The following is a 22,578-nucleotide window of genomic DNA, read 5'->3' on the forward strand; positions in this document are numbered from 1 at the left end:
ACAGGCCAATAATCTATGATAAATAGATTAATTATACTTTTGTATAAAATTGATAGACAAATATTTTCTTTGGAGTCAAGCCTTCTGAGAAAATTCATGAGCACACTAGATAGGCATTTTATTGAACAGATTTGGTAGTTGTTCCTAACAATCATACCATCTCACAGATAAAATACATTTGTCACTCCAAACTTTTCAGGGAGCTAAAGAGAGCAATAGGATTTAACTCCAGCCATGAGAAATTATACCAAAGGAAAAGTTTTAAGATGTACCATGATGAGCAACTTCAGATGTACTGGCCTTGGGATTGCCCAAGGGTGGGACTAGAGCTACCCTTGTCCTTCAGGGGTCACTCTCAAGTACCTACATCATCAAAGTCAGCAATAATCTCATTCAGGAGCCGTAGGCATTCCAAGCCCTCCTTGTTGACATCTGATTCTGTGTAGAATTCTTTGAAATCCGGAATGGAAGCAAACATAACGCAGACGCATTCATAGGATTGGTGGTATAACTCCTGCCCAGGAGAGAAGGAAGAGCTCAGCACCGGAAAACCTTTCAAACACATGCTCCTAATGAAAGTGCTTCTTTTCACTAGGATTGGTCAAAAAGTTACCCAGTGCCCCACACCACTTGTCCCACCCGATGCCAGGCCCATTCCAGACAATGGCCATTGACCACAGGTGAGGGGTTCTAATGAGCTGGATGTAGGCTCAGAATCTCCATGTGCTGACACCACCAGCTAATATGAAGAACGCTTCCAGGTCAGGCTCTCTGCCACCTCTATCTTAGGTCTCTCTCTTACAAGAGACCACAGACTTCTGGTTTAGGAAATAGTTTCCTTTAAGCAACTAAAGAGAAACAAAATGATTTCCCAAACCACTACATTGTCCTAAAACGACTCCTATGGCTTCATTCTTTGTATTGAGGTCCTGGTGCATTTTCCTTTTTAGGGTCTCCTGAAAGGAGCAAATGAAACCCATCAAGTTACTCCTTAGTTGATCAGATGGAACCAGTGAAACTCCTCAGGCTATGTCTCATATTACATTAGAACCAGCAATATTTAATGCAGATATCTGTTTTTAAATAGAAAGTTCTTTGTCCATGGACACAAATAAAATTACAATGTCCTGTAAACATAATTTCAAGGTGTTTCCGTAATTTTCCCAACATATAGTTAATCCTCCAAGTTCAGTGAAAGTTTCAGAAAGGGAGGGTTGTTATGAGGGTGTGGGGGCTAATCCTAGGAATGAGGATCTACCCTTCCCATAGTGCTGGCTCATCAGGGCACTCGGATAACCAACAAAGGCAGGATGGCCAGGTGCCTTGGTGGTGTAGCACATCATGGGAAACGTTCCTTACTCTAGGGAATGTGAGGCCAGTTCTGAAAAACGAGATGACCAACATCTGAGTGAGGAAAGAATGCTAGCAGCTGGTGCTTCCGGTGTGCCTGGCAGGGTGAGGAAATCCACTCTGCATGTATGCTATCAGTGAGTTCTGACCTCTGGGGCACCCAGATGAATCCCTGGCAGAGAGTGAGCACTCCAACAGCACCATAGCTCCAAGGTGGGCTCTCAGAGGAACGTTCTTCCCCCACTGAGGTCTCATAACAAACACATGAGGGCAATGGTGACCCACTGAAGGTCCCAACTACTCCCTGGAAAAGCTAGACTCATGTAATCTTCCTGTTCTCAGGGCCAACCACCTCGTAATGCCTTCTGTTACTGCCTCACAATTCTGTACACAATGCACGGACGATAGAATCAAGGTTTCCCTTTTCTACTCTGCTCTGAATATGGTTGAGCTGGCTTATTGTGCAGACCCGTACTTTCTCCCTCTGCAAAATTGTTTTTGTGAACATTCATATCCTGGGAAGACAACTGGTGGCATATGTGATTACCAAGCTTAGGTTCCAGTAATGCTGACTAAGCTAAGGAGTCAGGGTAACAGATAACCCCCTAGGAGCCTGTTCTAGTTAAAAATACCAATTTTTATAAACACAGGGTAGCCCAGCTTATGGGGCGCAGTGGGTGGTATCGACCCATGAACCAGGAGGTCACAGTTTGATTCCCAATCAGGGCACATGCCCAGGTTGTGGGATAGATCCCCAGTAGGGGAATGCAGGAAGCAACCGATCAATGATTCTCATCATTGATGTTTCTACCCCTCTCTCCCTCTCCCTTCCTCTCTCTAAAATCAATAAACTCATATTAAAAAAAAATAGGATAAATTCAACTTACCTCCCTGCTCTTAAAAGGGGTATGTCTAGGAAGGCAAGGGTATATTTTTTATATCCTGAATTTCCCTGTAGTCTGCTGACATCAACCAGAGTGACTCTCTGAGGAATGATGATGACAAGAATAAGCATGAAAATCACCAGCACTGACTGCTTGCTGTATGACAGGATGAGTGCTCTTACATCGTTAATGAAAACGGATGGTTCCTTCTTAATAGATGTAGTGACACCATCATCTATGACCAATATGTACCTTGGTTGCTGAGTAACCTACTGAGTATAGAAAACATCAAGAGAAATAGGAAAGTGAATGGTCTGTGGTCAGTCATACCTGCTGTGGGACCCTGGGTTGGCTCACATGCCCAGCACACTTCCAGTAAGATGACAGTGACAGTATCCAGCATCCCACCCCTCCACTGTTCCAAGCCTTTTCTCTCGAGGTTGCTTTGTACTCTAGCACCACCACAATTGAGCTTGTTTATTAAGGAGTTCATCTATCTATATAGGTTCCCTGATCCCTCATCTATTCCCAACCTCATTAAAAATTTCTTAAGAGCAGGATTGTACCTCACACGTCATTGGAACTCCGCTGGTCTCAATCCAGGCCTTTGCACACAGTGGGCGCTCAACTACATGTTTCTTAAATTAAGATAGTCCCATTAGAGATATATCTGCTGACTCTTGTCACGCAGAAATATTTAAAAAATTCACATTTTATTCCATATGCCATTTCAACACTGAATTTTAGAAAGGTTGAAATTCAGTGTTGGAATGGTATATGGAATAAAATGTGATTTAAAAAAATATTTCTGCATAACAAGAGTCAGCAGATATATCTCCACAACCTTTCTAATGCAAGTTAAATATCCATACCTTTATATTTTCTGTGAAATTTCCATTTAATTCCATTATATTAATGGACTCAAGACTTTGATCTGGTCCTGTATGGATAACTTCCAAATTTTATCTCGTATCTTTGAGACTCTAAAACCCTTAAAAGGTTCTCAGGAAAGCTGTGAGAAGTGAGAGTGGATGTGTGGGATGTGTGGTTCGATTCTGCCTCTGGACTTGGGTCTCTAGTATATGCCGGTTCTCAAGGCCCCCTCCAGCGCCAGGGAGAGGGTGCTGGCCACTTCTGTGACATACACATTTGGAACCCTAGTGCCTCATATTGTATCCTCAGAACGTTATGTGATTGGGGGAAAATGAGGAATAATGAATCAGTTCCATGCTAAGACGTTCACAGGTGATTCTAGCTCACTCTTCTCAACTGACATTTTGCATCTAATCAACATCCTCTCGAATGTTGGACTTCAACACTAAGGTGTCTGTAGTACCACAGGCATCCAGGTGACTGCCTGGAGCTTCCTCCCGCCTTCACCTGGCCCACCACCCAGTCCTGGCCATCAGTCCCACCTCATCTCACCTCGTTCTTCAGGCTCCTGGCCAGGAAGTGCTCGGCCACGTGCGCCGGAAGCACGTTCTCCAGCAGCACGCGGTTCAGGTTCTCCATGGTTTCTATCTCCTCCCGCTCTTTATTGAACTTGTTCTTCCATAAGAAGTCTAACCTACAGTAATATTCATTCTGTTACAAGAGGACACAGAGGTAAAGAAACAATAGGCATCTTGTCCTGCCGGAGAGTGGAGGTTTTAAAGAGAAAATAAAAAGAACGAAAGACAAAACCGAAAAAAGAACCCCCAAACAGAACTGTCACCTTCCCTGCAAAGCCCACTGTTCCCCACCAATGCCGCTCACTCAGCCTCTAACACGGATTTGCAAACAGCAAGATCAGGAAAGGACCAGCCTCAGGGACAGAGAAAACAGCTATGTTGGAGGCTTGCAAGGAAAAAAGACAGGAAAGCTCCTTGCTCGGTTTTGTTAATAAAAGGTGGCTTGTATTATTTTTTGAAAAGAGGCATAATAGAATGTAAATAATGACTAAATATGGAAAACACATTAGTAGAGAGAGTGCTTTGTTTGATGATTTGCATTTGAGAAATAATGGTGTTCATTTGTGGCAACTTGCCTTTAATATTTAAAAATCCGTTTTCTCCTAGCACAAATTATGTAATTAAGTATTCATTGAAAAATATGCATTTTTTATTTGGTGTTTCATTGTACTGAGAGAGTGACATATTTAGACAAAAGTTCATTTTGATATCATTTAATTAAGATGGTGCCTGGTAATAAAAACATGTGCAAATGCTTTATAATGTATTAAAACTTAATGTGGTTTTTTAAGTTATGAACATTGTAGAAATGGAAAGACTTGTTTACTGTCAAAGGGTCTTGCTGGTTTTGGCATCATTCTGTGCCAGCTGTGATGTAAATAACTTAATAGAATAAAATAGACTTGAGTAGATCCTCCTATGGCAGAGGGTCCTAGTACGCAGAGTGTATTTCAGCACAGGGAGTAATTTATAGACAAACAAATGCAAAGAAGAACTGAATGCAGGGGGTTTGTTTGTTTTATGGTTTGGTTAATTATGCCAGTGATGTAAAACAACAACAACAACAACAACAACACACACACACATCTAATGAACAAATAACAATGAAAAATAAATCCACACCCTGAACCCAACAATGATCATTCATCTATTACAGCGGTTCTCAACCTGTGGGTCGCGACCCCTTTGGGGATCGAATGACCCTTTCACAGGTGTCACCTAAAACCATCAGAAAACACATATATAATTACATATTGTTTTTGTGATTAATCACTATGCTTTAATTATGTTCAATTTGTAACAATGAAAATACATCCTGCAAATCAGATAATTACATTAAGATTCATAACAGTAGCAAAATTACAGTTATGAAGTAGCAACAAAAATAATTTTATGGTTGGGGGTCACCACAACACGAGGACCTGTATTAAAGGGTTGTGGCATTAGGAAGGTTGAGAACCACTGATCTATTATAACTGATCGAATTATGTTTGATCCACTAAAAAGTTATTCCTTCTCTGGTGTGGCATTTATTTTTTTGCCTCATATAGCCAGACATTTAAAAAAAAAAAAGATTGCAAAGGCTATTTTTAAGGTTCTTTATATTAACTTTTTACATTAATGCCAATTTTCCACATTCTATTTTATGGCAATCATGCTGGGCACTTACTAGAAATGACCTCTCACTTAGAGAACAGATTATTCATTTGGGCCTTTTGGGGAATAATCCAGTGTTGTGGCTGGTTTTGAATTAAAATGACAGAGCAATCGATGGTGAGACAGAAATGGAACATGAGATGAAACCAAGGAGCCAGAAGGGCAGGCAGCAAGCCCAATTCATGCAGGTTTGAAAGGTTTCTGAAAACTGTACAAAGAGGCTGCTCAGGTTTTCCGAGTGATCGCTCTTGCATCCCAGGGGGCATTTTGCAAGTTGTTTAATAAAAGGAACTGGATTTGGGACCAGCTACATTGGACTAAAAGTGACATTTTGCCAAATCTTCACATCTCCCCTCACGAGTGCTTTCTGCTGCAGATTCCTGTCCTTATGTGCAGGTACCTCAGAAACTTGAGGGGAGGCCCCCAAAGCAAGACAAATGTTCCCATCCCGAACCACTGTCATGGATTTAACGGTGTGCCCCAAAAGACAGTTCCAAGTCCTAAGCTCTAGTATCTGTGACTGTGACCTCCCCTGGAAATAGGGTAGTAGGAGAAACAAATGAAACCAAGAAAAAGAACAACACGGTATAACAAGGCTTACAGAAACATGCGGTTGTCAAAAAGGCAAGCCAAAGAAAACAGAACCAAGCAGGCGCCAGGGACAGAGGCGGGGAAGGGCAGCAGGCAGACTGGAATCTCCGAGGCTCTGCAGCGGGACCACAGCTCAGCTCTAGGGAGAGTGCTGAGGGCTGCCCTGTGAGCTCCTGGGTCACGCTGCCACTAGCACTGCTCTGGGAGATGGAGACTAAGGTGTCCCCAGGCCGCTGGGCTGGCAGTCACAGATCTGGCCTCTGCCCTGGCCATTAACAGCTTCCTATTGGTTCACAGTCTCGAGATGTGTACATAATGGAAATGCATTTGCATCTTAGTTGGTTATTTCCACATTAATCACTACTTGGTTTCACGTTATCCATCAAAGAACTCAAAGCAAACTTTGGTTGAGGCAGAGCCACCAGGCATGAGATGAATGAGATGAGTTTATTCTTTGAGTGAGTGTCCTGGAACCAGGCAGAGGAAGGATACTGCCCTTAAAAATTCTGCACCCACAGCCTCTACTGGGAGGCCAGGAAGGAGTACAGGGCCCAAGGAAGGAAGCACAGTTTCATTTGCATCATAAAGTAAAATTTTGAACAAAAGACTCTATTTCTAGGAGTGATTGCAAGTGACAGCACAGGTCTTCTACCCACTTCAAAGAAAAGGAAGCATATTACACATTCTGAAAAGCAAATGAAAACCCAGTCAAGGGGAGTTTTTTCCAAGTAGTGTCAGCTTTTTTGGGCTTAGGAAACCTATAAAATATATTTTGAGACTTAAAGGAAATGAATTGATTCACATCTTTATCATTTACAAAGTTTGCCACTAGTGGAAAATAGTAACTTTCTTTCTTCTGTCTGTATCTAAGCCCACATACCCTGTGCCACCCAGGTTTTCCTGTGATAAGATGTTTGCATGAAGGTAACTACAATGCACATCCTCAGAGTGTTATTAATATGACACTTTAGAGAAATTGTGTAAAAATAACAGACTTCTTACCTGTCTACCCAGAACAAGCAGTGTGATGAAGAATATGAAGAGAGACACAGAGCCCATGGTCTTCAGGTCTTTCCAAATGCCTGGTCTATTAAAAACAAACAGACAAAAACAAATCAAAACATCATACACAACTAAGATGTAGAATCTGTGAATCGGCAAACTTCAGAAATTCTAGTTGAGTGTCTGCATTCCATTCTGGCCACACACACACACACACACACACACACATACATCAAATATATTTTCAAACTCAGATAACATCAAAACAAAACAATCCTAATTTAAGAGCTTCATAAAATATTCTTCCAAATTGGTTAAGGTTTCTTATTTTATACCAAGCTCTAACAAATATTAGGGGAAGGAATGTTAATCTTATTTCTTTATAGTTCGGGGATCATTATGGATAATTTCATATATAACTTTTTCAAATTTTTCTTAGAAAGAACTTCATTTCTACACGCTATCACTTTCTCAAAAGCACGCATTCTTAGACCCTCTTTTATATGTCTTTGTATCACAAAAGTGTAATGAAGATGGAAACCCTTCATCCACCGGCCCACTTCCCCTCAGGTTCAGATAGATATCAGTAAATTATCCCTGCTCAAGTTCTCACATCCTTACCACAACATTCCAGGCAGGGACCTTCCACACATCCAAGTTGGCATGTGGGTTGGTCAGTTTTATGTGTCAGCTTCAGTGGGCCACAGGGTGCCCAGCTCGTTAGTCAAATACTACTCTGGGTGTTTCTGTGAGAATATTTTTTGCGTAAGGTCAACATTGAAATTGGTAGGTTGAGTAAAGCCATTGTCCTCCGAAATACGGGTGGGCCTCATCCAAACAGTTGAAGGCATCAACAATAGAAAAGGCTGATCTTCTTTTGAGCAAGAGAGAATTCTCTCTGGCCCGACTACCTTTGAACTGGAACAGTGATTCCTCCTGGTTCTACAGCAGCTCCTGGCTTCAGACTCAAACCAAGACACTGGCTTTGCAGATTTTGGATTTGCCAACCCCCTTAATCACATGAGCCAATTCCTTGTGGTAATCATATCTATGCCTCGTATAGGTTCTGTTTTTCCTGAAAACAATGAGAAATACAGCCGAAACCGGTTTGGCTCAGTGGATAGAGCGTCGGCCTGCGGACTGAAAGGTCCCAGGTTCGATTCCGGTCAAGGGCATGTACCTGGGTTGTGGGCTCATTCCCAGTGGGAGATGTGCAGGAGGCAGCTGATAGATGTTTCTCTCTCATTGATGTTTCTGACTCTCTATCTCTCTCCCTTCCTCTCTGTAAAAAGTCAATAAAATATATTAAAAAAAAAGAAAAAAGAAATACAGCATGCAAAGGAAAATCTACTTCCATCCCAGGACAGTCCTGCATAAGCTGACAAAGAATAATTTCCCACATAGTTCTGTAAGACCTGAAAAAACAGTTGATTTAGTATGACACCGTGTCGCATAAGCATCATAGGTTGTATTTAACCAAGTATAAATATCATGTAATCACTTTCTGTTTGTGAGTTGAATTTGCTTTGAGATTTTTCTGTTTCTCTATGGAAGGTTCATGTAATCTTTTTAAAAAATTTTTTTTTGTTTTTTCAATAGTTTTTCTTTCTTTAAAATATATTTTATTGATTTTTTCTTTTTTTAAATTGATTTCAGAGAGAAGAAGGGAGTTAGAAATGTAGATTACAGAGAAACATCTATCATCGGCCTCCTGCACACCCCCTACTGGGGATGTGCCCGCAACCAAGACATGCCCTTGACCAGAATCGAACCTGGGACCCTTCAGTCCACAGGCCAATGCTCTATCCACTGAGCCAAACTAGTTAGGGCCCAGGATATAATCTTGACTCCACCTTCTCTAGCAAGCTGTGGGCCCTGGGATTAACCCCTTGGAACTACACTTTCCTCATCAGCCAAACGGGGTACCAATACCTACCTTATGGGCTGCTTCCATAACTAAATCAAATAGTTATATACCTGGCAGAGAGCCTGACACCGAGGAAGCACTGCATAAAGGGCACTCATGGCTTTAGGTATTAACTACAGGGAGATGGGGTGGGCGATGGAACTGGGAAGGATACACAAATGCTGATTGAAGGATATCATTAACAGAATAAAAGATCCAAGTGTAAAGCAGAAGTGGATTCCTGCGTCAATGAGGACACAGTTGCCCAGTCCCTGTGGTTTAAGACTCAGGACCGCAGAGAACTTGCCAGAAACTGGCGGTGCTTGCATTCAGGGCTCTCTCCTCCCTACCAAGCCAGCTATGTCTGGAAGAATCTGAGCTCTTCAGCCAGCAGGTCAGCAGTTTCTCTCTGAGAATGAAGTAAGCTGAAAAGTGCCATTTTCCTGTCTCACTCATATTGATTTTAAGAAATCAAGCTCCATTTTGAGCCAGTGGCAGCTGTGTCTAACAGCACAGTTGAAGGGACTCAGGGGAGCAGTTGTTTATAAACAGTGCTGACTGCAATGAATGTTAAGCTCATCTTTTCTCTATACTGACTATATTGACATGATCTTGACCAGTTAGTAAAAGTGGTACAATACAGCCAAAAAGCCTAAGAAGCTGGCACAGGCTGAGTTTTGAATTTTCATATTGTCTTATGAACACCTTATTACTTTGAACCAGGGGTCTGAGAAAGCAGCTATGCCACCCCCCTCTTCCACTCACCACCTCTGTAAGCCCGAAACTAAGAGCGAAATGTTGACTCCCAGGTCAAGATCTTGCATTAGCATCATTGGCATAACCAATCAGAACTCAGGTCTCATTGGTATGCCCCGGAAAGGGACCTGATGACCCAAATATGCCAGCTCAGGTCCCTGTCACTGCGGGAGAATGGGAGGAGGTCCCTCTTAATGTAATCCAGGTCCTGCCTGGGTTTGCAGTTACTCACACAGAAAATATATGTAAGCAACCTATGGGAACAATCCTTTCCCAGAACGCCTCACATCGATGCACTTGAGCATTGGTTTAGGGGTGGAAGTATCCTGATCTCCACTCCCACATCTTGAGCCTCAGTGAGGAATAGTGGTGGCTGGAAGTAGGTAGTTGGATGAAGCAAGGTAAGGGAGGACTCTCATGCTGAACTTGGCAGTGGGTTTGAAAGTACAGACCAAAATGGACCTCAGACAATAAGAAGGCACAACCCAGATGTAGAGCAGACTCATGTACCGACACATGGATGCTTTTTTCACTTCTGAAAATCTCTTTACTAGGAAGAACTGCACCTTGCTTTCTTGAGTTTCATTTAGATGTCTTTAAAACTTCTTTTATTCATCCAGCCAAAAAAGAGTTGCCTACTCCCACCAGAGCCCTTCTCTCCTATGGGGGCCTCTCAGGGATGCATGCTGCCAGGGCTCCTGTAGTTTGAATGATGAACTTCTCCATCCATAGATCCATTCCTGGTTACCTTGCTCTTTGTGTATATGTGGGGAAGGCGGGGAGGAAAAGGAATGTGTAATGTGGAGGGAACATTGGAAGAGATGGAATAAAAGGGTAGGATGTCCTCCTGGTAGAGTCTAGTCAACTGTGTGGATCACTGTATTAGTTTCACAGGGCTGCCGAAACATAGTACCACGCACTGGGTGGCTTAACACAATAGGAATTTATTGTCTCACAGTCCTGGAGGCCAGAAGTCTGAAACCCAGGTGCTGGCAGGGCGATGCTCCCTTTGACACTTGCTGAGAAATCCTTCTTGCCTCATCCTGGCTTCTGGTGGTTGGCCACCACTCTCTCCTGCATCACCCCAATCTCTGTCTTCATCATCACATGTGTCCTCCCAGTGTGTCTCCTTCTTCACATGGCCATCTTCTTATAAGGACACCAACCATGTTGGATTAGCACTCACCCTGCTCCAGTAGGACCTCATCGTAACTAATCACATCTGCAATAACCCTGATTCCAAGTAGATTCATGTTGTGAGGTATGGGGGGTTAGGACTTCAGCAGATCTTCTTTTGGGGGACATAGTTCTACCCATAACAATTATGTTAGCCATTTATATAAAAAAATGACAGCTAGTTGGGTATGAGGCCTCTTTCTCTCTCTCCCCACTTTGAGTTTTAAGGATAGGGTCCATTTTAGACTTTCATGTGTGAGGGTTGTGCTATCACCGAGTTATACAGTAGGGGAGACAGAGCTGATATAATTGAGAAAGCTTCTAACTCTATGATTTTTGACTTGATGACAGTTCCAGTCAAAATGTGACCAAATATATTTTCTTTAATAGCTCAAAATTGGACTCTGGAGATGTAGATATCCAAGTACGCTGGTAGCCACACACTAATTTGCAGTTGGCCCTCGCCCTGAGGCTGTTCATGGGGTACTCATTCTGGTCCTCAAGTTTTGAGAGTCCAAAAGAACAAAGAAACCTAACAAACTGGGTGGCAGATATGGAGGGATTACTTGGCAAACCAGTTTCTAACCTAAAGGCAAACAGTTCTGGTGAGGTAAAAATGACATTTTCATTCTCTGAGAGAAAGCAGTCCAGGCATATGGACACAAATATAATCCTTAAATTTTTTTTTCTTGGTGAAATGAGCCTCTATTTTTAATTTTTTTTTTCAATTTTAAAGGACTCAGTTTATTAACTGACCAGATTACAAAAATAACCATGATAGATACCTTAGTTCATTCTCCTAATAAGCCTATTGATCTCGTCTTCCCTGTTCCCAGCATCTCCACCTTCTACACAGTGGGTGGTCTTTCTCTTCACCCCAGCTCCTGGAGAAGATAACTTGAAGGGCCACAGAAAGTTGTTACTTCTTTGAAGCGCTTTCCAACAATATAGATCTCATGAATCAGATCTTCCATGTAGGTGATGCCATAATTACCAAGAGATCAAGCAATCAATGAGTTATCTGTCAGGGCAGTTCATTTTTTGTTGATTGTGCCATAACCATGCTTGTAGATCAATTCGTTTACTGACTTTAGGTTTGGGTACCCCCATGCAATATATGATTCCATAGTCCTCAGCATGTTCATGGAAGCCTTGTTGAGCTTAACAAGGGTGCCACTGAAGATCTGGCCAAGGCAAAGATGCAGCACCTTTTGGACCTTTAGGCTCACACCATTGATACCTTTGATCCTGATGACAAATGCCAATTTGGGTTCAGCAGGTACAGAGAAGTTGCCAGCTTTTCTTGCCATCCTGGTCATTCAAAGCTCAGTTTTGTACATCAGCCTGTATTCTTTGTGATAGTGCTTAGCTTTTTCATAGATGAGCTTCCTTCTTGCTTTCGAAGCAGCTTTTGGGGAAACTTCTTTCTCAGGCGCTTGATCTTCAGTTCTGTGAAATTCCTTCGCTTTTTCTTGACGGTTTCTGGCACAGCAGGAACCTTCTTCTTCTCTTCTGCACCCTCCATGGTTCCAGCCGGAAAAGAGCGAGCCTCTATTTTTTTAAATAAAAAAAGCATCTCAAGAAATCTAGTTATCTGTTATTTTGGTACTAGTTGATAAACTGAAGTAAAAGTGTGACACATGTTTACATATCTGACATGTCCTTTACCTATTCATACATTGACAGACTTAGGTCATTTCCATGTCATGGCCACTGTGAATAAGCTGCAATGAACATGGGAGTGCAGATATCTATCTCTTTGAGATACTGATTTCAATTTCTGTAGCTATACTAGTATACCAGTAGTGGGATTACTGGATCATATGGCAGTTCTGTTTTTATTTTTTTCGAGGGACTTTCATACTGTTTTCCATAGTGGCTGAAGCAATTTACACGTTCATCAACAGTGTACAGGGTTCCCTTTTCTCCACTCCCTTGTCAGCACTTGTTGTTGCTTGTCTTTTTGCTAACAGCCATTCTAACAGGTGTGAGGTGATATCTCATTGTGTGTTTTTTTAGATGTATTTTTATTGATTTCAGAGAGGGAGAGAGAGAAACATCAATTCTGAGAGAGAAAAATCATTGATTGGTTGCCTCCTGCACGCCCCCTTCTGGGGATTGGGTTTGCAACCTGGGTATGTGCCCTTGACTGGAATTGAACCTGGGACCCTTCAGTCCGCAGGCTGATGCTCTATCCACTGAGCCAAACCAGCTAGAGCTCATTGTGGTTTTGATCTCCCTGATTAGTGATGTTGAGCATCTTTTCATGTACATGTTGACCATTTGTTAAGTCTTCAATGAAAAAATGCTCCATGCTTCTTGGTCCCTCTAGTGGCAGAATTCTTAAGCTTGTATTCCTCCTCTCCATTCTACAATGCATCGGGTCAAGTGCTGACTGCCTCCCTTTAGATTTCCCAACAAAACCTACTAAGGTTCATGTCCCCATATTTGGACTAGCTTTCTGTGTGTGCTCACTAGCTGTCTGCCAAAGCTCACTCTCTTTGCTGCCATAGGGAATGTACACAGGGAGCTGGCCACAGAGCAGGGGTGGGAGGTGGGGGAGGCACAGGGAACAGTGGAGGTACCCGTGGGCCAGGTGGGGAATCTGCGGGCAAAGTGTTCCCCATGGATGGTGGGCAGGCTGCTTGATGGAGGTCTCAGTGCAGTTAGTGGAATCCCCTTAATGCCATGGAGAGTCCCATCTGCCACTCTTCCAGCCTCTACCTGACCCCCAGTCATACAGCTCCCGATGTAGTATTCAGGGTGGGCCAAGAGGACAGGGGCTTCTTTGTAGTGCCCTGCACAGCTGGGGAAGCTTTGTGCTCACTTACAGGCTCTTGTTTCCCCTTCAGGACCATGGGTGAGGGGATGTCTCTTGAGCCTAAGCTGTGCCATCATGGGGGAGGGGCGCTGTGGGTAGAGTCAAACTGTTTTTATTGCCTACTTCAAAGCATTCAAATTCTAATTTTTCTTCCCATAATGTGCTGGGACTTTCCTCTGGAAACCTGGGCTTTCCTAAGGCTCTCTAATCCACTGGTGACTGGCTGAGAGTGTTTTCCCGGCCTCCCAGATCATGGCTGAGAGGGGCTGGAGCAGGTGCCTGGGCCACTGCAGGGCCCACAGCCAGGACCAAGGTCTATATGACATTACCTGATGCACAGGTGGGTGAGACTCCACCCAGATCCCTTGGTATCGTTGCTGGACCCCACAACTCTCACAAAGGTACTTTTGTCTGTGGACAGATTTCAAATTATAATTATTAAGGTGGGGAACGGGGGAGGGCAGAAATGAGAGATATCTTATTCTGCCATGATGCTGTGCTTTTCAATCTCCATGGCTCTTCAAAGTCTTTCCAATATTGCAGTCAACTCTGGGCTACCTGAGGTAGCTCCCAGCCTGCATGCCACTCATTTCCTAGGTGTGCTGTACAAACGTAACCACGACTCCTGGGCAACCTCCTTTAGGCCTTCTGCCGAACCATGGTTTTCTTATAGCAGGTTTGTGTGACCTTCTTGACAACAGAGACTATATGTTATCCATCTCTGTGTGCTCCAACTCCAGGAATTGGGGCGGGCATATGGAGAATGCTCAATACAAGTGTGTTGTAGAAACAAATGAATGAGCAGACAAATAATCACACTGGTTTGAAACCTAGGGGGTTTCATTTCCAGGGGGTTTCATTTCCAGACAATCTTCCTTCCCCTGGCTGGACACAGATTCGCCGAGATCCTGTGCAAGATTCCGGAGACGATGGCCCAGTGTCATCCAAAGACAGACAGCTCAAAGCCTCATGCCTTTTCAGAGTGGTGTTCAAACTTGCCCAGCGGAACATGCAGGGGCTGAAACAGACTAACACGGTAAGGGATGTGCACAGCTGCAGCACCACCGATGGGAGAGTTGGTGATAAGAAGTATGAATTCTGTACAGTCTGTGGGCACAGGCTCTGGGAAATCTTCTCCCTCCCTTCATTCTAAAATCAAACAAAACAGCCCAGAATTGAGTATTTTCCTGCAGATGGGTCCAAATCACAGGACATTTTCTGTTTTAGGTTAGACAACGAAATTGCTCACTGATGGCTGCTTTCTGGAGAAGAAAAGAAAGCTTGAGTTGTCCTAGGATGACTTGCTTTTTTGTTAAATTAGGCATCTCAGATTATCTACCTCCAGTCCCACTGCCAGTCACAGGGAGATGTGTGTGTTCCTTGCTTTCTGGAGATGGCACAGGGTGGGGGAACTCAAAAGGGGAAGAGACACTGAGATAGGAAATGTGAAAATAATATTATTTCAACATCAACTTGGACATATTATGAGTTGGAATGCAAATTTGAAATACAGTTTTAATTCAAAAGAGAAGACTTCAAGGAAATTTCAGGTGCTCTGGAATACGCCCAGACTGTCTACCGCAGAGGGAGTCTGCCCTGCTCCCTGGCCTGTCTCCTGAGTGGTTAATTCTGCAGTTCTTCCTCCAGGCTCTCAGTGGGCTCATCACCAGTTGACCCCAAGTCAGGGCACTGTCAAAATATGTCACGATATCTTGAATTCTAGCTGTTGGGTTTTCCATTAGACACAGGGAAAGAAGAGCAATTCCACATCGAAGGTGCCTAACTCACAGCTCTCAGCGGTATATGTCTGCCTGAGCATCTGCATCACTACCCTTGATACCAAGCTGTTGCTGATCTGGAAGTTAAAATCATGTAGACATTTCTACCAGCAACAATCCAGAGCCTCTGAATGATGCCGGGCACCAGTATGGCTGCTGCTGATTTATATACTTTATTTATATGCTGTCCACAAAGTATCTATTTTATGAGGAACTCAAAAGGGGAAGAGAAACTGAGATAGAAAATTTGAAAATAATATTATTTCAACATTAACTTAAGTGCTTAAACAGAGCTGGTTAGTCTACTAGGCCCCTGGTCATCCACTCTGTTCTCCATGCCTGAAACCTCTTTGAATTTAATGGCACATTTCTGGGTCGATACGAAATGGTAACATCCATCCCTTGAGATTTTTCAGTTCTGCAAGGAAAAAGCTTCCAAGAAAAACCGGACACTGTCTTGCAGATGCTGTAAGAAGCATTTGTCATGGGAAGTGTCTCTGACACAAAAACAGCTTCCAGCAATATCAATGGTTATCACCGTCCATCACCAAGAAGAGCACTCAGTGTCCTCGAAGGCCCTGGCTGAGGGCTGAGGGCTGAGGGCTGAGTGCTGAGGGCTGAGGGCTGAGGGCTGAGGGCTGAGGGCTGAGGGCCGAGGGCCGAGGGCCGAGGGCCGAGGGCTGAGGGCTGAGGGCTGAGGGCCGAGGGCCGAGGGCCGAGGGCTGAGGGAGACAGTGTCATGGACAGGAACCAGAATCCTTATCGATCGCTACAGCAAAATATCTTGTCCTCACAGACAAGATGGAGGAGTGTTGTAAATGCCAAAGAATTAAGATACATCTCGTTCTGGCCCTTCTAAATACCAGAAACTTCTGCGGTGACATAGCAGAATCACAGAACGGCAGGTAATGTTAAGTACTGAGACGCTGCTGGCCTCCACTCTAGATTTAGTTTTCAAATTTTTATATGACTGATCATCAATAACTGAAATGCACATCAAAACTGTTAAAACATATTTTAGAGTTTTGTATTCCTTTACCAAGAAAAAAAAAAGAATCTGCAATTACTATTCTGATGTCAAGTCATTAAGGCAAAATGAGTTAAAACTATTAAATTCAATTAAACTACTACATTAGAGTTGAAACTATTTTTGTCATGTTCATTCCATACTTTGCATTTTTTTTTGCTTATTTATTTATTTTTCCTTTTTAGTCCTCTCCTCTCCCCTGCCGTCCCTTTGGCAACCATTGGCTTGTTTTCTTTATCTGTGGGTCTGTTTCTGTTTGGTTTTGCTTGTTCATTTGTTTTATATTTTTTAGATTCCACATATAACTGAAATCATATGGTATTTGTCTTTCTCTTTCTGGCTTATTTCATTTAGCATAATATGCTCTAGGTCTATTCATGTTGTCGTGAATGGCAAGATTTCGAATTTTTAATGTCATACTCTCTCAAAGTAGTCTTCTTTTTTTTTCTCCTGAAAAGTTGACTTTCCACATTCATGAATCTGTAAGAATACGTTTGATGTCACTTTCTGAATTTTCATTGATCTGGAGGTGCATACGTGCATACTTCATAGTGCATACCTCTGTTTTCTGTGCTAGCCCTGCTGGCAAAACCTGCCCTGTTGGCTTGTACCATGTTGTTGGCTTGTCCATTACCCATGTCAAATTTGGTTTGAAGGAGCCCTCTGAAACGTGGGCCATGGTGAACTCACGTACAGGACAACAACACTATCCAAACTGTGTATTGAGACGATGGCTGGGCACTGCCTTATAAACAGAGATGCCCTCCCATATTTTCTCTTGACATTTAAGGCATAAACAAAACGGATGCTGATCCTGGAAAGACACATCTCCAAGGAGCCTCTTCCTCCATGGACACATCAGCAGGTGAGGTGAACGTGTCATTAGAGCCAGTATATTCAGGAGCACAGCCTGTTTTTATTCATTCATTCAGTAGATATTCACTGAGCACCCATTTACAAGGTGCCAGGCTCACTTTCAGGCACTGTGGACACCACAGTGGTACCTGGTTAAGATCTGCTCTTTCCTTGAATCAAGAGTTTCTATGAAAATTTTCAGTGTATGTACCATAGAAAAGGGATGGGCAGACATCAGAGGCAACAGATTTGTCCACGGGGGATACTCCCTGACCTTGTGGGATGGGAGTGTGGCTCAGTCCTCAGGCACACCCAGGGGTGAAAGCCCAAAGCCACATTAGGCCTACTGGGAACACTCAATGTCAATGAGGAGCCAGCCCAGAGGCCGAGGTGGGCAGCAAGGACAGTGACTGCCACACAGGCAAGCACCTGTCCCCGAAAGAAGGACACCAGGAATGAAAAGCGTGTGTTGGGGGCAGAGATGCGGTGACCAGAAACAGGTCAGAAGAGGAAAAGGACCAAGATGTGACTTCAATGACACACACTCCCTCGGTCATTAAAGGAAGTGCTGCCTGGCACTCCTTAAGCCAGCTGCCTCCTTGAAGGGCACCTGTGGCTTGGGACTTGGGATATCTACTCTCAAGGCACCAATCCATGTCAGGATCCTAGTCCTAGTTTCCTATCTGAAGGCATTGTGTCAGCATCAACAAACCAGAAAATGAGGCAACTTTATCAGTCATTTGATGGGGGATCTCTGGAATCTCAGCAGAGAAAGAAAACATTGGGATGGGTGGATCTGGGCTCTGGCATGAATCGAAGGGTTGTATCAAGCACACACAGAGGCTGAGAGACCAGGAGGGAATTCTAAACTTGCCCCCTTAGGAGTTTCTCAGATGGGGTTAGTTTTAAGCTGACATTACAGAAAATTTGATGTTATGTCAGCAAGATTTATCTTTTGGCAGAGGGATGCTCTGGGAGTGCTGTGGCAGCTCCTTCGGGAATCGGGTCTAAAGGTGGCAGAACCTTGAGGTCAAGATTAGGAAGAGGGAGACAGGTGCATCCCTCCGGGAGAGGATGCGGGCTTACTGTTGGGAGAGAAGGCAGGCCCCTGGGCTTCTCCTTCCAGCCCTCCCTAGCTTTAAGGCTAGTAGAAAGACAGAACCAAGTAGCAGACACAAAGGAGCTTGAAGTAAACCAAAGTGGGTAAAAGCTGAGGGTACAAGCTACTCTCCTTCAGCCCAAGCCCTGCTCCACTGCGGCTGGTGGTGTCTCTCTCAGACCCCACACGGAAATCTCTCCCATCAGTAACCTGCTAATCTAATTTCTTCCTCTGCCTCGGCTGTGTCGCGCATTCAGGAGCTTTAAATTTAATAAAGGGAATTTAGTAGCGTCGTCAGCTGCGCATAAAAATCAGTAATGCCGCATTTACTTAGGGATTCAATACAGGCTTTCTGGATACAGTACAGAAATACTGAAGCATGTTTGCTGGGTGCTTTTGAGAATTTATTGGAAAATTAACTTCTGATTTCATTCTCATCTTGGCTAAGGAATCATAAAAATTTCCTTAATACAATTATACATTTTTTGCAACTCCACTACCCTGAGCTTGATTACAGATTATTTGGATTTCATGGTGTGGAGGAGGATGAAAATTAAATTAGGTGAAGAGAATGCTGTGCGGTTGTGTTTCTGAAAGCATTCTTATCGGCACGAAAGGTTCACACAGTGTCCCTGGCTCTGGGCCTCCGAAGACGTACATGGCCGTGCACTGTCAGCAACCACCATCTTTCTGGAGCAACAAATCCATGCAAATACTGAAGGCATTTACTTTATACTAAAAGGAACATAGAGATATTATGGAGGATCATGCAGCCTGCTCATAGAAGACACGTGAAGTCTGGTGGGTCCAGAAATAAACCGAACACTTGCTATAAAACATTGTCTTGCTATTAAAATGTGAGAGGGAGGTTATCATAATGATTAAAACATTGTTTTTCAAGCAGGGAATAAATATTCATTAAAAGCTTATGGAAGTAATTTGGTCACAGGAAACCTTGTATAAACCTGAGTGTCCGTGAGAGGACCATTCTCTCAGCATCCAGTCCTAAGGCTGGGAGAGTAAAGTCATATCTTTTCTTGAAAGTCAGTTTCTTCATAGAACAGAAAATTGACACAGTGGTAGGAGTACTCCCTCCATACCAGGGTATTTTAGGAATGTAGCACTGTAACTTGTGAATGTATCCACTTAGATTCCAGTATTTTTATGTGTGTTGATTCAGTTGTTCTGGACTGGGGAGGGGGGACATTTTGCCTTGCAGGGTACATATGTTGGGAGGCATTTTTGGATTTCATGGCTTTGGGGGAGGGGATTGTGTCTGGAGTCTAGTGGGAAGAGACCAGGAATGCTGCTAAATATCCCACAATACACAGGACTGCCCCCTCATCAGAAAATTATTCAGCCACACCCAACCGTACACTATTGATATTATTCAGAAAAATATCAATAATGCTGAGGGTGAGAAACCCTAGCTTATTCTTATCAATAGAGTAATACAGTACAGATTATAACAAAATCATCTCTACACCACTTCATACCTTCTTTTTATGATAATACATATTCTGGGTAATGTATAATAAAAACCACACAGCACCCTTCTGAACCATCGCTTCAAAGAAACTCTCACACAATGAGTTCCAATTACAATGCTATTGTTAATTTGCATTTACTCAACACACTCACATTAGTGACATCCCACACTCAAGGAAGGAGAAAAAGGAGGAAGCCGGTTACCTCTCAAATAAGACCTGGCTGTAGTCGTCCAGGACGTGGGCGTGAGTGTGGAGAAAGATGATGTTGTAGCCCACCAACGCCACCAGCATGATCAACATCTTCAACTCGTAGTTCACCCGCAGGAAAACCGAGCAGGATATCAGCCCCAGAATGCAGCTGTATATAAAGTACTGGGACAGGAAAATACGTTGAATCAACACTTAGAATCTCTTTTGAGAAATGCTGAAAGAAGGATTAAGATTCGGGACCACCACCAAGCTCACTGGTCATTCTTACAAATCTCATGGGAAAGCAAATGCCTTTTTCTCCTCTTTGATACGGTGGTCAATGCCTGCGCACATTTGATTTGGAAAAGGATGACTCATTACATGGCTTGCTGACCCAGCTTAGCATGTTTAATAAAAATAATCAGGCACATTGCCAAACAGACATAATTCTTTAAAAATCTATACGGAAGATGTATAATGATAAGCCAGTGTCATTTTCTTGAAAGTGAAAAAAAAAAAAGAACAGATCTTTTAAAAATTTTTTTTTTAATTTATTGCTTAAAGTATTACAAAGGGTATTACATATGTGTCCATTTTATCCCCCCGCCCTGTTGGCCTTTCAATTCTTTAATTGGGTATAAGTCGTTACTGGTATTTCTATTAAAAGGATAAGAAAGTGTAGATATTTTATTAAAAGAGACATTGTTTGTCAGAAGGACTATTTAAAACAGAAAGGATTTTTAAAATTGAAATCTTTGACCAGGGTGAGCCATGAATATCCCGGAAGCAGACAGGCCCCGGAAAAAATAGGAAGAACCAAGTGGGAGGGAGAAGCGGGCACCTGCCACCCGTTTAGTCCACTGGAAGCAGCTCAGGCCAGCCTGTTAGCACTGTCTCACTACTGACCACAGTGGACATTGCTGAGTCAGGACACCCCCGGATCCATCCTGCCTCACTCATCAGCTGACTCAGGTGAGGTCAGTGACCTCGCCTGCCTGTGGCACAGCGTCGTCATCTGTGAAATGGGGGTAATCGTGTCCTCCTTGCAGGTCACTGAGAAGAACAAGTAAAGCTTGGAGCCCAGAGCCCTGGAAACAGTTGTCATTCTCACAAAGCCTTGTTTTATTTTTTGTTAATATGGTGTTTTTACGAACAAGCAGTTTTGCTACTATATTAGCATTCTCGGAACAGACACAGCACTAGAAAAGTTAGTAACTTTAATAACACACAGATCTGACTGATGTCTGATAAACCCTGTCTGTATAAAACAGCCCACTTTGTAAGCTACTCCACCCAGGTTTCATTACGTGAACAGAGCCATGTATAATCTGCTTATTGTTGTCATTCTAGCTCTTGCTTTTATTTCCCCAGCTGAGGTCATCCAAGTGAGCTGTCTGGAGGCTACTGATACTCAATGCTCATCAGTCCTGCTCTTGGGGATGAAAGGAAAGTTGAAAATGAGCTGCAGGGGTCATGGTCACCCCATGTTTCCTTCTCTGTACCGATTCTGCTGTTAGGATGATAAACTGGGGCTCTCTGTAAGGTTTGGTTTTTAAAAGGATTCGGCTGAGAAAATTAGGTTGAAAACCATTATCAGAATGAAAGTGATCGACCAGTTCTGCCTAATGGCATGACAAGCAGAAGAAGGAGCCACTTATATGAACACGTGTATCAATGTGTGCATGGGTATTTTTTTGGGTGCAGATAGGATTGTAAAGGTTTTCTGGAGCACCCCTAATTTGAGATAAAAGCTTGCAAATATCTATGCAAACCTGCCTATGGTTTCATATTTTAAAATTAATTTTTAGGCTTTTAAAAAGCTTTCACATTTTGGGGATGGCTACGAAAATACATATGTAAATGGAAAGGAGGCTCTGGGTCCATTTGCTTTTAAAACACCTTTCTAGAACTCTTGAAGGCCATGCTGGGAGTTAATGAAAGGTAAGTTGGGACCCTGAATCTAGCCACAGAAAGGTGTGCGAATGAGGGGCAATGGCTCTGGCAGGCCAGGTGGGAGGCCTGAAGATCAGCCATCACTGTTGCATTAGGCAGCCGGCCAGGGAGGTGCCGGGTGGCCAGGGTTCTGGCTGTAGCTCGTGAGCTGACTGCTGCTAGGGTCTATTTTAATAACTTTATTTTTATAGAGTCTTGGTACAGTTAATATTACTATTAGCGCCCTTGCCAGCTTTGCTCAGTGGATAGAGCGTCAGCCTGCGGACTGAAGGGACCCAGGTTCGATTCTGGCTCAAGGGCACATGCCTGGGTTGTGGGCTCGATCCCCAGTCGGGGGTGTGCAGGAGGCAGCCGATCAATGATTCTTTCTCCTCATTGATGTTTCTATCTTTCTCTCCTTCTCCCTTCCTCTCTGAAACCAATAAAGAAATACATTTAAGAAAATAAAATAAAAGTCCTCATCTGAGGATATTTTTTATAAAAAAAGATATTACTATTAGTTAATAGTTGTATTGTTGTTAATTAATATTTAAATTAGCAATCATTAATATTTTAATTACTGAATAATATAATTTATTAATACTAGTTAATATT

At 43.1% G+C, this 22,578-nt stretch overlaps 1 protein-coding gene and 1 pseudogene across 2 annotated transcripts in view; both read right to left on the bottom strand.

Moving 5' to 3' along the window:
* ADCY2 (adenylate cyclase 2) overlaps positions 1–22,578 on the bottom strand; it is a gene marked incomplete at its 5' end in the record, with an annotated part of 280,603 nt that overhangs the window by 14,198 nt on the left and 243,827 nt on the right. Inside the window, 4 exons of the mRNA XM_081088883.1 lie at positions 368–514; positions 3,660–3,818; positions 6,935–7,019; positions 20,045–20,214. Of these exons, the coding sequence (XP_080945009.1) occupies positions 368–514; positions 3,660–3,818; positions 6,935–7,019; positions 20,045–20,214 (561 nt within the window). The remainder of the gene's footprint in view (positions 1–367; positions 515–3,659; positions 3,819–6,934; positions 7,020–20,044; positions 20,215–22,578) is intronic.
* Positions 11,559–12,312, bottom strand: LOC308517654 (large ribosomal subunit protein uL30-like; annotated as a pseudogene). The gene has a single exon. The product of its transcript is annotated as a large ribosomal subunit protein uL30-like (transcript).

Source organism: Myotis nattereri (assembly GCF_964212035.1).
Source record: "Myotis nattereri genome assembly, chromosome: 4".
NCBI classification, from domain to species: domain Eukaryota; kingdom Metazoa; phylum Chordata; class Mammalia; order Chiroptera; family Vespertilionidae; genus Myotis; species Myotis nattereri.